Genomic DNA, 14,433 nt, shown 5'->3' on the forward strand with positions numbered 1-14,433 from the left:
GCGTTTAAAAGGAGTGGCGAGGAGTCTCTTGCCACTTCCCGTCCGTTCATCGCCCTTCATTTGAGAACTGGCAGTAAATTTAGAAGCATTTAATTTTTTCAATAATTTTTCTAAAGTTGTTAAGTACATACATAACGGTATTTTGACTTGATTGCATTTGCAGAGATCTTGGGTTCGACTTCCAGCAAACATCATTTTGGATTAAGCCTTTATCAGACCACTATTAAGAATTTTTACTTTGAATTATCGTAAATTCAGATGTTTTGAATACATCGAGTAGGTAATTTTTCTTTATTATTTTGATTTAACGGGTATAATGTATATACTAATCTTTTAACAGATTTCAAAGAAGTTTACTAACAGAACGTGCCGATAAGAGTAAATTAATAAAGACAGTGCTATAAATTTAATTTAGAAAAGAGGTTTTACTTTTACATAAAACAATAACGTTTTTTAATTTATGACGAATCTTAACTAAACATGCAATAACCTGTGGGCAATATTCAGCTATGAGTAATATAATCTGTGGCGTCTCTGCGGTCTCGATGCTTATCTAAATAGCTCTCGAAGATCTAGAGATAGCTCCATTGAAGCCCCAACCTCAATTAATACTTGTCTTACCTACGTTTACATTGATTATCAGTTCCGAGATTGATTTTGCAGACTAAATTCGATTTTGAGTCTTACTGTTTCGTCGATTACTACAAAACTCTTTTATTCATTGAAATATTTCACCGAAAATATGAAGAAAATATATATAATTTACAGCTTTAATTACATGACAAGCTTTATCATATTAATTAATTATAAATAAATATATAAACAGTTCTTAATTAGCTTGCGGAACCGCGCCTTGTAACTTAATAACACATAAACTCGCTACCTACCCTTCTAAAATTTCTAAAAATTTGATAATACTTGTGAGTTCATTCGTTGTGTTATATATTTTACGTCAAAAGAATCATTTGATTACTGCAAAAACCACAAGAATCCGAAATTAATAAACTAATGCATTTTTTTCTGTGCAGTTTTCTGTTTTTTTTTTAATCAGCCGACTTATGACCTGATAGTGTTTGTGTTAAGTTTGTAAGCTATTCAAATATTACGTTCGATAATTACTTGATTATAATTTAATTAAACATTACGATTTTTCATTACCTATTCGTGATTTTGAACAATGTAACGAAGCTGTAAAACTGTTAAATCTCTCTAAAAGGCTAAGTCTCTTAAGGGAATTACTATCTATGAGTCCCAAGACCAACAAAGGCAGCTACAAATTTTAATCTCCGTCAAAAATATGAATCAAATTTAAGCTTACCAACCACGCAAGATTAACTATTTTGTCAGAAATACCACGAGTGAAGATTAAATTACAAATGTAATTTGCTTATTATAATTAAACAATAAAGTGGAAGTAAAACACGATTCGTAGAGGATCCAAAAATTCTGTAGCAGTCATTAGCTACGCTTTTTCGTAGCGTTACGAAACTTTCAGCACGAATCAGAGGACTGAAACGAAAGTTAAGAAGTTTTTCTTACGAGAAAAATACCTTTTGGTGTAATAAGCTTTTTATGTAGCACATTACGTTTGATCCCTTTTATGGTTGCTGTTACTCGAATTCTTAAGGAAAATTTATTTGAAAAAACGTATTATTAATAAATGGACCAACCTTCATTTATTGATTAATTCATTTTTAAAATAAATAAAAGTAATGGCGCTACAACCTTTTTAGGTCTGGGCCTCATAGTTCTGAATCTATTGTCAATCTAATAGGCAAGATCAGCTGCAACACGCCATCGACTTTTTAAGTCTAAGGCAAGCCGGTTTCCCCACGATGCTTTCCTTCACCATTAAAGCGAATGTTAAATGCGTACATAGAAAGAAAGTCCATTGGTGCACAGCTGGGGATCGAACCTACAATCTCAGTGATGAGAGTCGCACACTGAAGCTACTAGGCCAACACTGCTCATTTTTAAAATAGATGGCAATAAATTTATTCAATATTATTATTAGAATTATGATAGGCTCACGAATTGTTAAGTAAACGAAATGATTTATGATGTATATAAAGATATCAAATATAAAAAAATCACCCTTGTGTGTCTGTGCATTAGTAATATTTTTAGAGAAAATATCTTATTAAATGTATTTTTAGAAATATTTTTCTCTAGTACGCGAACTCAAGTCAGAGTGCTCTTCAGGACCGCGTAGCCAACAAGTGCTCACCAAAATATATATTGTTGTTTTAACAATTTCCAAGTTCTTATATTCTTATATCTCCGTCTGACTTGATATTTATGTTATAAAACATTTTGAACATTTCTTATAAAACGTTAACGTTGATTATGAAAAATATAGTTTTTTTTGGCAAGAAACAATTTTAAATATATATTTTAAAGGTATTTTAAGTATTATTATTTTAGTTTGTTACGGAAATAATATAAGACGTTGTTTTGATACAAAATACCTTTTGGATGGCACAGGAAACTGTATACAACAGATTTAATTAAAAATGTATATATATATATATATATATATTAAAATGTACAAATGGCGCTACAACTAAATATAATAATCTGTATCTGTTCTGATCAACCTGTGCCTGACACACACTTTTTGGGTCTAGGGCAAGCCGATTTCTCACGATGTTTTCCTTTACCATTGGTGCACAGCCGGGATTGAACCTACGACCCCAGGGATGAGAGTCGCACACAACATTTCTCTTAATAAAATTTAGATTTTTTTACGTTAATATGGTCCCGAATAATTGGCAACTTATGTTATGTTCAGAGCCATTTCAACTCATTTAAACTTTGTTAGTTTCGAAGTCAAACTCAAATCTTTATTGCATTCCTTATGTACATATTTTACACGTGACACGTTATAATTTATTACAATAAGGACCTTGGTTAGGCACAGGAATGTTGTGAGAGGGCATGGTTGTAATCATTAATTAGTTAATGTAATCTTTATCTCCTAAGGGTTTTATCTGTAAACCATAATGATTTATTATTGTCTTGTGTCTGTCAACTTAGTGGCCAACACTGCAAAATGCCCACAGGCCAAAATACACGTATAACATTTATTTATGAACTTTATCTGGTGAAACGTTACCCGAAATATTAAACGGTCACTCAACGAAAACGGTTTTAGATGGCCATAACATTTAATACTACATAATAAAGTGATCAATTTACGACCGGGTCCGATTCATATAGATATTATAGATTAGGTCTTCAAACTTATGTTATTGTCTAATTTATGTCTTTCTTGTGTGGACACGTTTTCCCCGTCTCAAATCCCTCGGACAAGCAAAAAAGCTGGGACGTCCGCAGAGCAGGCGGAAAATAATAAACGGCTCAATTATAAGAGTCTTTCCTCCAAATTCGATTTTGTTCCCTTTGGAGTAGAGTCTCTTGGGACGTGGGGTTCAAGTGCACAGGCGCTAATGAAAGAGTTAAGTTGGCGCCTGGTAGATAATAGCTGATGCATTCCTCGCTCAACGAATTAGTACCGCAATACAACGAGGAAATGCTGCCAGCGTTAAAGCTTGATAAAATGCAATAGCAGTTTATCAAGCGGCTGTAGAATAACGCTGTTTGCGAAGCTTAAAAAGCTGCTGGACGGATCTGTTGGATAAAGGATCTGTTCAACGCATATGTAAATATGGATGATCTTCGTGATTTATTGTCGTAACTGATATTTGAAAATGACTATTATGATATGCTTTACTATTAGCATTTATGAATTTGTGTGTGAATTTTAATCTTTTTTGTCGAAACGTTATATGCGTTTTAATTTAATAATATTAGGGAGACATTGAAATATACACACATACAATAGAACATATATAAATTTTAACTTTTACCACTCATACTGATGTCCTAAAACTTAAAAAAGTAATAAGTAAAATTAGATGAAAAATAGGTACAATACAAAAAAGTTCTTTATTTTTCATATGTTCTGTACTTTGTCTACATCAGTACCTACAGTATATATTATATATGTATATAGTATATATAGTAACAATTTTTTTTCCATTAGAGGTCACAGAAGGTTGACCAAAAAGGAATTATATATTTTAACTTCGTAAAATATCTTTCAGATCTCGATTTACAACATGCGGTGTTGTAGTCCGTTGTGGTGGTACAGCAAAACCTCTTTATCCGTACCGACTCGCGGCGGCCGACGACGACTGCTGTGCTCCGGGGGCATGGCCCCCACCTGCCACGCCCCTCAGACCCCTCACGAGGACCCCGAGTAAAGAGGACCTCACTCATACTACGTATGTTCAGTCTGGGTAAGTTTAATTATAAATTATTGCCATTACCAAGTTCTTTTCTTTTGTAAAGACCACATGACACTTCATACCTAGAATGAGACAAAAAATGTTTTTCTATTAATCACAACAATGACGGAAGTATTTCGATGGTAATTGTTAATAACAGACAAGTCAGCAGACATTCCTTTTTTTATTATGAATGATTGTAGTTACGAAACATATTAAGAAAATAATTAATAAATGATACGTACTAAAGTAAACTAGAAATATTAAAACCTTTCATTAGTATCTGATGAAAAAAATTGCAGAAATTACTAAAGTCATTCAATTATCCCATCCTCGACAGCGTTGTTGAGTGTCTACTGAATTATTTATTTCGCTTCGATAGTTTGGGAATCAACTACAATCCCTTTTATGTAACACGTTCCAGCCACAGGTAGTCTGATTGAAAATTCTTTTGGGGAAATAGAAATCAAGAAGATACAATGGTATAAGAAACATGTGGGAAATTTTAAGATTGTTCGCTTTCCGAATTATGGTATACAGTGCGTACAGGCTTATCATATATATTTATTTATACGTTCTAAAACAATATACAAAAAAAATACAAGAAAATATGACATCACAAATTTGACACACATACACATCAATTAAATTGGAACATAAGCAATCTGTCAAAGGAAAAAATTAAACAAACCACCACAAAATAAAAATAAACATATAGCCTTTAAAAGACTATGATTGATAGAAATGTAACATCAAACATTCAATTTGACGATGCCGACGAATGCGGACATATTTTTGTGTCTCTTTATCCTGATAAGGCCTTTTAAATTGAAGCATATTTAGTTGCGTTAGCCAGCAGAATCCAACTGGTATCTGGGAATGAATAAAGTAACGGAAGTGATTGATTTTTGTTCTTGATACAAAAATCACCACTTAAATATTGGCAACGATAAAATGGCTATTTATATGACTCAAAAGTTTTTCTACCCAAGTTCTAAATACCGAGGTTAATAAAGTTATCTAATACAACTTGGTCCGTTCAAGTTTGTTGATTGAACTAAGCGACATTTATCATTACCTCGTTCAGGGTAAGTGACAGCAATCGTTTCGGTGGAAGCTGTGTGGTCCACGGATCCACGGAGGGCGGAGTGCTAGGGGCTCCTGAAGAGGAGGCTCTAAGCCCAGTACCGGATCCCCCACCGGGCTTCAGTCACTCCTCCTGCCCGCCGGAAGTGCATAAGACATGCTTTTGTGTGCGCTTTATCGCCGAACACACGAGGATGCTTGAAGATTCTACTAAGGTACATTTATTATGCTATATAAATTCATGACTACATTTTAGTATTGTTCTAGATACCCTAGGCATCCCATCATCCCATTAGTCCCTCCTTTCAGAAGAATGTTTTGGCCAAAACTCACCGATATCCGAATTGAGCATTCTGATAAACGAGCTTAGTCTGGATATCCATAGTTGCTCCCTGCTCGAAATCATTTTTACTTTTTGTTTATGAATCGTTGTTTTTTTTCTCGTTTCGTGTTTGTTATGTTTGCCTATAAGCTAGTCACATTAAATCTTGTATTTTATTTTTCTATATACACCAATGTATCAGTGTGCCGATCGTGGCAAGGTATTATAAATAAACCATCATATTTTTAATATTCTACAAAGTAATTGAACTTAAGTAATGTTTTATAAATTGCGCATTCTTATATTCAAAATACCATTCATCTTAATGAAGTTTTCAGCGCCTGTATAATTTATTAACAGACACTTTTGATAAGTGGTCAATGCGCAAATATTAATAATATACGACTTTACATTATACAAAGTTTTAATGACGATTAGCAAATTGAGTACAAAACTCAATGAGCCTTTGACTCATTTCAATTACAACCAAACCGTTTTTCCTCTAATTCTAGGTAAAAATTAATTAATAAATCAGTGGCGCTACAACCTTTTATGATCTGGGCCTCAGATTTCTTTATCTGTTTCATGGTCATTTGTCAATCTAATTGGCAAGTAGGTGATTAGCCTCCTGTGCCTGACATGCGCCATAGACTTTTTAAGTATATATCAAGCCGGTTTCATCACGATTTTATCCTTTATTGTTCGTGCTAATGTTAAGTTCGCACTTAGAAAGTCCATTGTTGCACAGCCGGTGATCGAACCTACGACCTCAGGCATGAGAGTCGCACGCTATTTATATTGTGATAATAATTTCCAGGTAAAAGAAGATTGGAAATATGTCGCGATGGTGCTGGACAGATTATTCTTATGGATATTCACACTGGCGGTTCTTGTTGGAACTGCGGGGATCATTTTGCAAGCCCCGACGCTTTACGACGACAGAGTACCAATAGACAAGACTTTTAACCAAATCGCCACTTCCACTCTTGTGAGGTGTCCACCGCCATCGTAAATGTGAAATGTGATGCAGGAATACGCCATGGATTTAATTTTATAAATACAATTTCATAAGTTTTATAGACAATTCTAATCTAGTATTGTCGTTTATTGACATAACTTTTAGACATAGAAAAACACTTTTGTAACGGATTTGAAGTTATGTTTTAGTATAAATTTACAATTATTTTACATAAATTTAACCGATGTTTCGCGTGCTTTACAGTGTGCGTGTTCACGGTGACTGAATACAAAAGGTGTTGAATGTCAAAAAGCTTCACAGCTGTAGAAAAAGTTGTGTTATCTGTATTTATTTTCCCGGAGTTGGTATCGATTAAAAGATGGAGGGTTTTGGCAGAAATGGCTCACGGTAACTTCAAATCCGTTAAAAAAGTGTTTTTCAATTCTAATCTGTTAGTGATACATTTTGTACTCGTTAAGCAAAAAATACACCGAATTAAAAAATGTTTGTCTTACGCCGGAAATTATTGATTTATAAATGTGTTAAATGAGACAAATTTAAGTATAAAAATCCAATGTCCAATTGACTATGAAAGTGAGTTGTCGTAGTCTTGCCAAAGCAAGAAACTCTTTTTCATTTCAGAAGTTTACATTTCTTTTTAGCCTTAGATTTAGTTTAGGGAATTAATAGGTTGTGGAACAAATAGAATTTGTCTGTCGCATATTATGTCCTGAATATCTTTTATTTCTTCTGGCTTCTGTGGCGTAGTCTTGTAGGAGATCGGAATAAAACCAAAAACCATGACCGCACCGTCCCTCGTGTCCTATTCCACGACATTCTAACTCTATCGTACTCTGATTGTCTTGCAATTTAAATAGTCTAAAAATTATGATTAACTTTAAATATGGATTTATTATGGAAATTAATGTAGGAATTTTTATAGCACTTATTTTGAGAATTTAATTTAATAAAACATCATTTAGCTAAGCTGACTTCAAAATGCACACAATATGTGACCATCTGATCTTGAAAATTCTTGGAAAGTTCAGAAAAAAAAAACATTTGGTCCAGACGTACGTAATATTAAGACGCAATTAATTGATAGCTGTCCATGAACTTACTGTAAGAAGTTGCTAGAACGTTGCCAGAAAAGATATTCCTACTAAAAATCTTCCTTTTTGAAGTTGGCTAGCATCAGAATATTTTTTTTTATTAATTATCAAAACTCTTGAGATATAAATGTAGTTGTTTCTTCCATTTGTACTATTACCTAAGTAGTTTTTTCTCCTTAATATACATAAAATATAATATTACCTCATAAGCAATAAATAAACAGCTGCCCTTATACAAATATTCCTAATTATAATATATTATTAATAGCCGTACAGTCCTCTATTTAAAACTCAGTTTACCTATTATTATACATCTAGAGAATGAAGCCACAATTCATTCAAATCAAATACGTTTATGTCTTACGAAAGTTAATAGTTGTTACTACGTTTCGACTCTCTCGTCTCTTTTAGCCCCAACGATTTATGAAAGCACACGGCATCTTTTTAATTTGTTATCTATGGTAAACTTATTTTAATTCAAACTCACTTATTCATTTAGGTAACACAATGAATACATATTAAATGCTTCTAATTTTACATTTACTCAAATCAAGGGCGTAGAACGGACGAGAAAGGCAATAAACTCTTCGCCACTCTTTTTAATCGCAAAGATTTTGTTTTACAAAATCAGAAATCAAAAGTATACTGGATTGAGTACGGCTGTTAGTTACTCTAATTTTAAGTAACGAGTGAATACCCGTATGTTTTATACTTTTCAGTAGAATTTAAGTAGCCAATGCAACTTTTTATAATGTTATCCCAGAGTTTATGGATTTTTAAACGGTCTGTTTCTCTTTAAGGAGTCAAATGCTGTCAAGTACTAAAGCCACAAATAATAGCTATTGTAACTTAGTTTTAAATTGTGAGTTTGGATTGTAGGTCTAAGGAATGTAGGCTGGTTTGTGTAAAGCATTCTAAACACGTTTAAAATTTATAACTTTGTTTCAACACAGGTAATTAAAAAATAGAATAAATTTCACCTGTCAAGAATCTGTGTTGGAATGGTATAGTCCATAGGTATAATAGTCTAAAAAAATTGTTAATTTTAAAATTCGAACGAAAATTATTAAACGAACGCTTAAAGAGAAAACGGACCGTTGAACGTAGTGAACATCTTAATACACTTTTAAACAACTATGTATACCTATGCTCTCTAGTTTAAGTATAATAGATATTTCTCAGTAGTTCTCTTCGATATTTCTCTACTTTGTCGTAGAATAGAACATGTACAAATCGATTTTATTACATATAGTTCAATGGCCACAGTCACTCTTACATTCAGCTTGACGGTACACTCCAAATAATTACGTCAAATCACCAAAAGGGATTTATTGACAATAAAGTTTTATTTTAATTTTGGAATAACACTGCTTGGTTGAGGATTTTTAATCTAAATGACCAATTCTATTGTTTGACTAGTAGGCACCAATTTCTCCTTATCCAAAGCATAGCTAGAGGCCTTAGAGCCTAGTTAAATCTAATAGCCATCACCACGTATTTGGACCAGAACAGAGGCACGCAAAAGCATTGTTCAATATGTACAGTAAAGAAATTTTATAAAATTAAATTCGTTCGAACTGTCAAAAATTAATAAATAGTATATACGTAAACGTATGTAAAGAGTGCAAACGCCTACCTATTTTACAGATTTTTACTGTACTTAAACCGTAAAAACACACATAACATTTAAACCTAAACCTACCGCATGGGGGCCAGTGCTTTCGCGGGGTCGGACAACACTCGCTAGTACCATACGAACAAAGAAAATATCCTGAGGAAAGCGGCATGTCTTAGATCCAAAAACGTACTGCTGTACCAAAGGTACTTGGTTATTAATAAAATAATTATCACAAAACAAATTAAAAAATCTGAACCCTAGACGAAAAGGTTGTAACACTGGCACGATTTCATAATGACGATGTAAATTAAAGTCCCGTTTGTTATCATCTACATACAACGGCTAATATCGTGTTAACATTCCCTTTTATTGTTTGAGCGAGTCGCTGAATGTAAAGTAAATTTCCATGCTTATGATAATAAGTACAATATATCTAAATAAGATTGCTCAATTTTGACAAAAACTTAGCAAATTTAACTGCTGTTGCACTATCTAATTTAAGAAATTGTGAAAGAATCTCTCATTTGAATTCTTCACGTAAAACACTACTTATCCAGAGCTTGACATATTCGGTAGTGGGATGATCAATTTAAAATAAAAGCATTGTGGCTATCTGATACCTAATCCTCTGTTTTACTAGTAATTTCTCGCTTAATAATAGACAAAAATTTACTAGTAAAACCTGAAACTGGACGCGTAATTTTTTTATAAATTTTAATTTTCTGTAACATTTACATTAATCATTATTGTCATATAATAGAAAAGATAGCTTGTAAGGGTGCGTCCACATCTGGCGAATATGCTGCGAATGTGCAGCTCGCGAGCCGTTTGCGAACTGCGCGCGTGCATTTTTGTTCGTGCGCCATTCGCCAGATGTGGACGCACCCTAACATACTGTAGATATAGTAGCATATATGATGTGGTGAAGTTTAATAAATAAATAAAATGAAGAATTTAAGCCAAGTTTCAGGAGGTTGAGTAGATTTCATTGTTAGATTGTGCAATCAGACAGTTAAAGAAACATAATGAATGCAATTTATTTAAAGTTGAAGTGTTCTTGCTAGTTATAACCTGCTCAATTAAACCATATTATTTGAAACCGAGCTTACATTATTTTAACGTGCCAAATTAGCAAGGGCATTTCGTTAATTGTAAATACATTGTATAAATTTTACAAAATTTAAGTTAAAACGCAATTAAACGAGAACGTAATTATTATGTACAAAGGAATAAAACTATCGAATAACAACGCAAAATCTTTTTATTTATGTAAAATATTTAAAGCACTTAGTGAACTAGAACGGATAGATTATACAATAAATAGTTAGGTAATTTTACTGGTGCATAGCTTAGTGTCCTGTGGGTGCTTGAATATAAATGAAAGCAAAATTTAATTTCCGTTAATTTTTTTGTGACACACCGAATTCTGAATAAAAACGATTGCTTACTGATCAATCAACCAAACTTTCGTTCAGTAATCGGTTTGGATGTCATAATATTACATTAAAAAGTTTGATATCTTTTGTATATATATATATAAAGTTTAAAATTAATTCTAAATTTGTTCGTTGTATCACTTTACTTTTGTATAAAAGGATTCAAATAACGCACACATAGAATACTTTAATATACAGTAGGATAAATGCATAATTTGATCATTTCAATGTTGAATTTGGAATATTGAATAGATATCTAAATGCCTTTATGATTAGCAGTCGTATTCATAGTCGTCCATTATCTCTAATGGTAAATTAATAATTATATCTATCAAGAACTGTGGAGTTTAGCTACGAAAACTCCGAATAACTGATTCACAGATGATTTGTACCTTGTTATTAGGAATTGAATTACCATTACACACTGAATGAACGTCTCTGTCTACGGTAGTTAGTCCTAAATAATTTTATAAAAAAATGGTTATTGTTTTAATGTAAAGTGATACATCATTTATTTTACAAGCATCTAGGAATATTATTATCGATGCACGTCGGACTGCCAGTGGTAGTGTAGTTCATTGTAGACAATTTGTAATGTACCCAATTTATATTGTTAATAAAAACGTTATTATATAGAAACAATGTCTTATTAATTACCTCAGTAACTATATTATTAGTCCCAAAATACTGTTCTTAGAAGTTAAACAAATTTTTACCCGCAGCAAAAACATCAGAACCAGCTTTTGATTTGTTCAGTTCATCCATGAGTTGGTCAGTACGGTGGCTGTCTCGGATAACACTAAGTGCATTTTCTATAATTCGCTGATGGTCATCTAGACTTTTAGATTCGGGATCATAGAATGGTGAAAATTTATCCAAGGCACTTTTATCAACGTCGAATATTGACTTTGAATCACGATTATCATCGCTATTATGATTTAATTTATTCTTTTCTCTTTCCGCTACATCCCTAAAAGTCTTGGGTAAGTCCTCGGATGGACTGCTTTGTCCCACAGCATCTCTCATATGATCAAATTCACGTTTCGCATCAGTGTAGGAGTTAAGTTGGTTTGATGGATCAGAAAGAGCATTTTCTTCATGTTTCCTAGCCGGTCTTGAATTATCTAGTTGTTTCTCTAAATTTCTTTCTTCTTCTAGTTCAGACCATACCGATGGTGTTATATCAGAACCAAAATTTTCCAATTCGGAATTCACGTTTCGTGATATGCTGTGCAATTCATTTCGTAACATATTACTAACTTTCGTCAATTGTTCTGTTTCATGCTTAAGAACTTTTGAAATAGAATCAAATTTCTGTCGACCACTGTGATGGTCTAATGCCCTTGTTAACGTTGTGTTAACATTGGATATCGATTTATGTATTTCATGCCCGAATCGTTTGCCTTCAATAGCATCTCTAGTTTTGAGAAAATTTTGTAAAGGATCGTCGCTATATCTCTCTATTGATAGAAGTGGCCCACTCCTGCACTTATGACCATAGGGGGATTTACTTTTCATTAATCCATTTAGGGTTAAAACATGTTCAACTGCAGAAATAGTACAGTGTACTGTGTCTGTAACATCAATAACAACATCGCTTAGTAATTTTCCAAATCCATGTTGAACTGAATGCATGGCGCCCTGGAGCTCATCGTAAAATGATCCTGATACCTGAAGTAATAAAGAAAATAAAACAACTGAACCTAGCTTAAATAATCCAAACCGCTGAATACTTACTTGAACGATCAGAAAGGAATAAAATAAAATACATATCCTCATTTTAAAACGTAATTGAAATACGTACTATATTTCTTGACGTATATTAATAACTGAATTAATAAGTAAAAATAATGTTTGCGGCCACGCGTTGTACCACTTGGACAAATATTAGCAGTGTAACCTTTACGCATTTAAAAACAAATAAAACTAATATATTAATAGCAAATTCATTTATTCAATACCCAATAATGTATCACAAATATTTCTAACTAAAGTTATGTAGAAATAACACTAGTCTTCGCAAATTACGTTTGTGACCTTCTCTCAGTGAAGCATACAAATTTTAAAATCTATGAACGTATGTTCAAGGTCAGAACATTGTTTTTATGTAAATTTGTTCTTGACAATTGCTTAAAGGGCCATAACTCAAAGACGTTCGTACATTCACAAGGACATAATCTTCATATCTATGCCGCATGACTCTGCTATCATATGACCCCTTTCGCATTCGAGAAGAAAAAATTTAATATCATTTAAAAATAACATAATCATAAAAATATTCGATATTAAAATAATTTATAAAATAAAATTATATTAAATTTAGCACTAACCCAATAAATCTATTTGTAATTCATATTTTGGGCTGAGCTTATCTATAAATAAATGCTTAAAGAGTAAACAGGTAAAATCGTCCGTCTCTTAAAGCTTTTAAAATACTAGATAAAGTGTACAACGGAAAATGTCATGAAATACTTGCCATGATGAAAATGATAAGCTGCTCTAGGCCTGGAGTAAATGGCAACTCGACCATACTTCCAAGCAATTATTGTCAAGATTTAACTTCATTACATAAGTCTTTGCTTAGGACTTGTACGAACTTCACTTCGTAATCTACCGAATTCCGCGCCGATAAAGATTATTGCTAACTTCAGTTTTGAATTACTCTGTACACTGTTAATACTAGAAACCCGTTAAAATACAGAAACTACCAATTTTATCTACAGATTATAATAAAACTCTAGATTAATATTTCACGTTTAGAAGTTTGACATATGTAGATGATACTTATATCGTTGATATTTTAGATAAGACGATATAAACCCAGATTAGAAAAAGATCAAGTAATTGACAGAACTACACGATATGTTAGAACCTTAATATAACTATAACAAATGTAAAATATATGTTCAAAGATATATTTTTTTAATTCCGCTACACAATAAATATGAAATTTGCCAGTTGTCAGGTAGTGTAAAATATACATGCCAAAGTGTTTCATAACTTTATAAATTTACAAAAATATTAAAAGATTAAAAAAAAAAAAAAAAATTACAATATATAGTATACATAATAGTGTAAAGGAAACTTTAAAATTCAATTATAAAAATATAAAACCACCAATGATCAGCTGATAGGGGAGCGTTCAAGTATGACGTAACGAATTTTGGGAGGGGGGGGGGGGGGGGGGGGGGTTTTCTGTCGTCTGTCTTACTCCACTTAATGGTAATTTCAGGTATAAAGAGTCACTTGGTGGTCAGAAAAACGTTACGGCGCGTTACATGGGGGGGGGTCAATAATCTCCAAAAATTGCGTAACGTAATACTTGAACGCAAGGGCAAGTTCTTGTAATGTTTTGCAGGTCAACGACCGCAAGCTATAACTATGTTTTTACTTTAATATTTAAACATTTTTAGTCTAAAACATTTTTTTTATCCCTAGATCAAATTAATCAACATTTTTGGAAAATATTCATATTTGTTAACTTTGATAAATTTTTATATTTTTATTAATTTGAACCTTTTTTTGTTTATTCAAGGTAGTTTAAATTTTAAGGACATACTGTATGCGCCAGCTGCCATTACAAGTAAAAATTGGCACTTCTTTACATTTGAG

At 32.5% G+C, this 14,433-nt stretch overlaps 2 protein-coding genes across 3 annotated transcripts in view; one reads left to right on the forward strand and one right to left on the reverse strand.

The window, feature by feature from the left end:
- The window catches only part of LOC125063802 (acetylcholine receptor subunit alpha-like), a 77,241-nt gene extending 65,781 nt beyond the window's left edge, over nt 1–11,460 (forward strand). For both annotated transcript variants that reach the window (XM_047670441.1, XM_047670442.1), the window contains exons 8-10: nt 4,107–4,301; nt 5,377–5,590; nt 6,515–11,460. In XM_047670441.1, the coding sequence (XP_047526397.1) occupies nt 4,107–4,301; nt 5,377–5,590; nt 6,515–6,709 (604 nt within the window). In that variant the 3' untranslated portion in view covers nt 6,710–11,460. The remainder of the gene's footprint in view (nt 1–4,106; nt 4,302–5,376; nt 5,591–6,514) is intronic.
- Nucleotides 10,629–13,995, reverse strand: LOC125063804. The gene is made up of 2 exons (XM_047670446.1): nt 12,559–13,995; nt 10,629–12,492 (listed from the first exon to the last, which is right to left on the reverse strand). The coding sequence occupies exons 1-2, from the start codon at nt 12,598–12,600 to the stop codon at nt 11,515–11,517; spliced, it is 1,020 nt and encodes a 339-aa protein (XP_047526402.1). The 5' UTR covers nt 12,601–13,995; the 3' UTR covers nt 10,629–11,514.
- Nucleotides 13,996–14,433: the final 438 nt, after the last annotated feature.

The sequence above is a fragment of the Pieris napi genome, chromosome 3, assembly GCF_905475465.1.
Source record: "Pieris napi chromosome 3, ilPieNapi1.2, whole genome shotgun sequence".
NCBI classification, from domain to species: Eukaryota; Metazoa; Arthropoda; class Insecta; order Lepidoptera; family Pieridae; genus Pieris; species Pieris napi.

Bases quoted from the DNA above. Each gene is read 5' to 3' on its own strand.
- LOC125063804 (XM_047670446.1), bottom strand. From the start codon at position 12,600: ATGAGGATATGTATTTTATTTTATTCCTTTCTGATCGTTCAA. The intron at 12,493-12,558 runs GTAAGTATTCAG...TTATTACTTCAG, and splicing joins ATTCCTTTCTGATCGTTCAA to GTATCAGGATCATTTTACGA.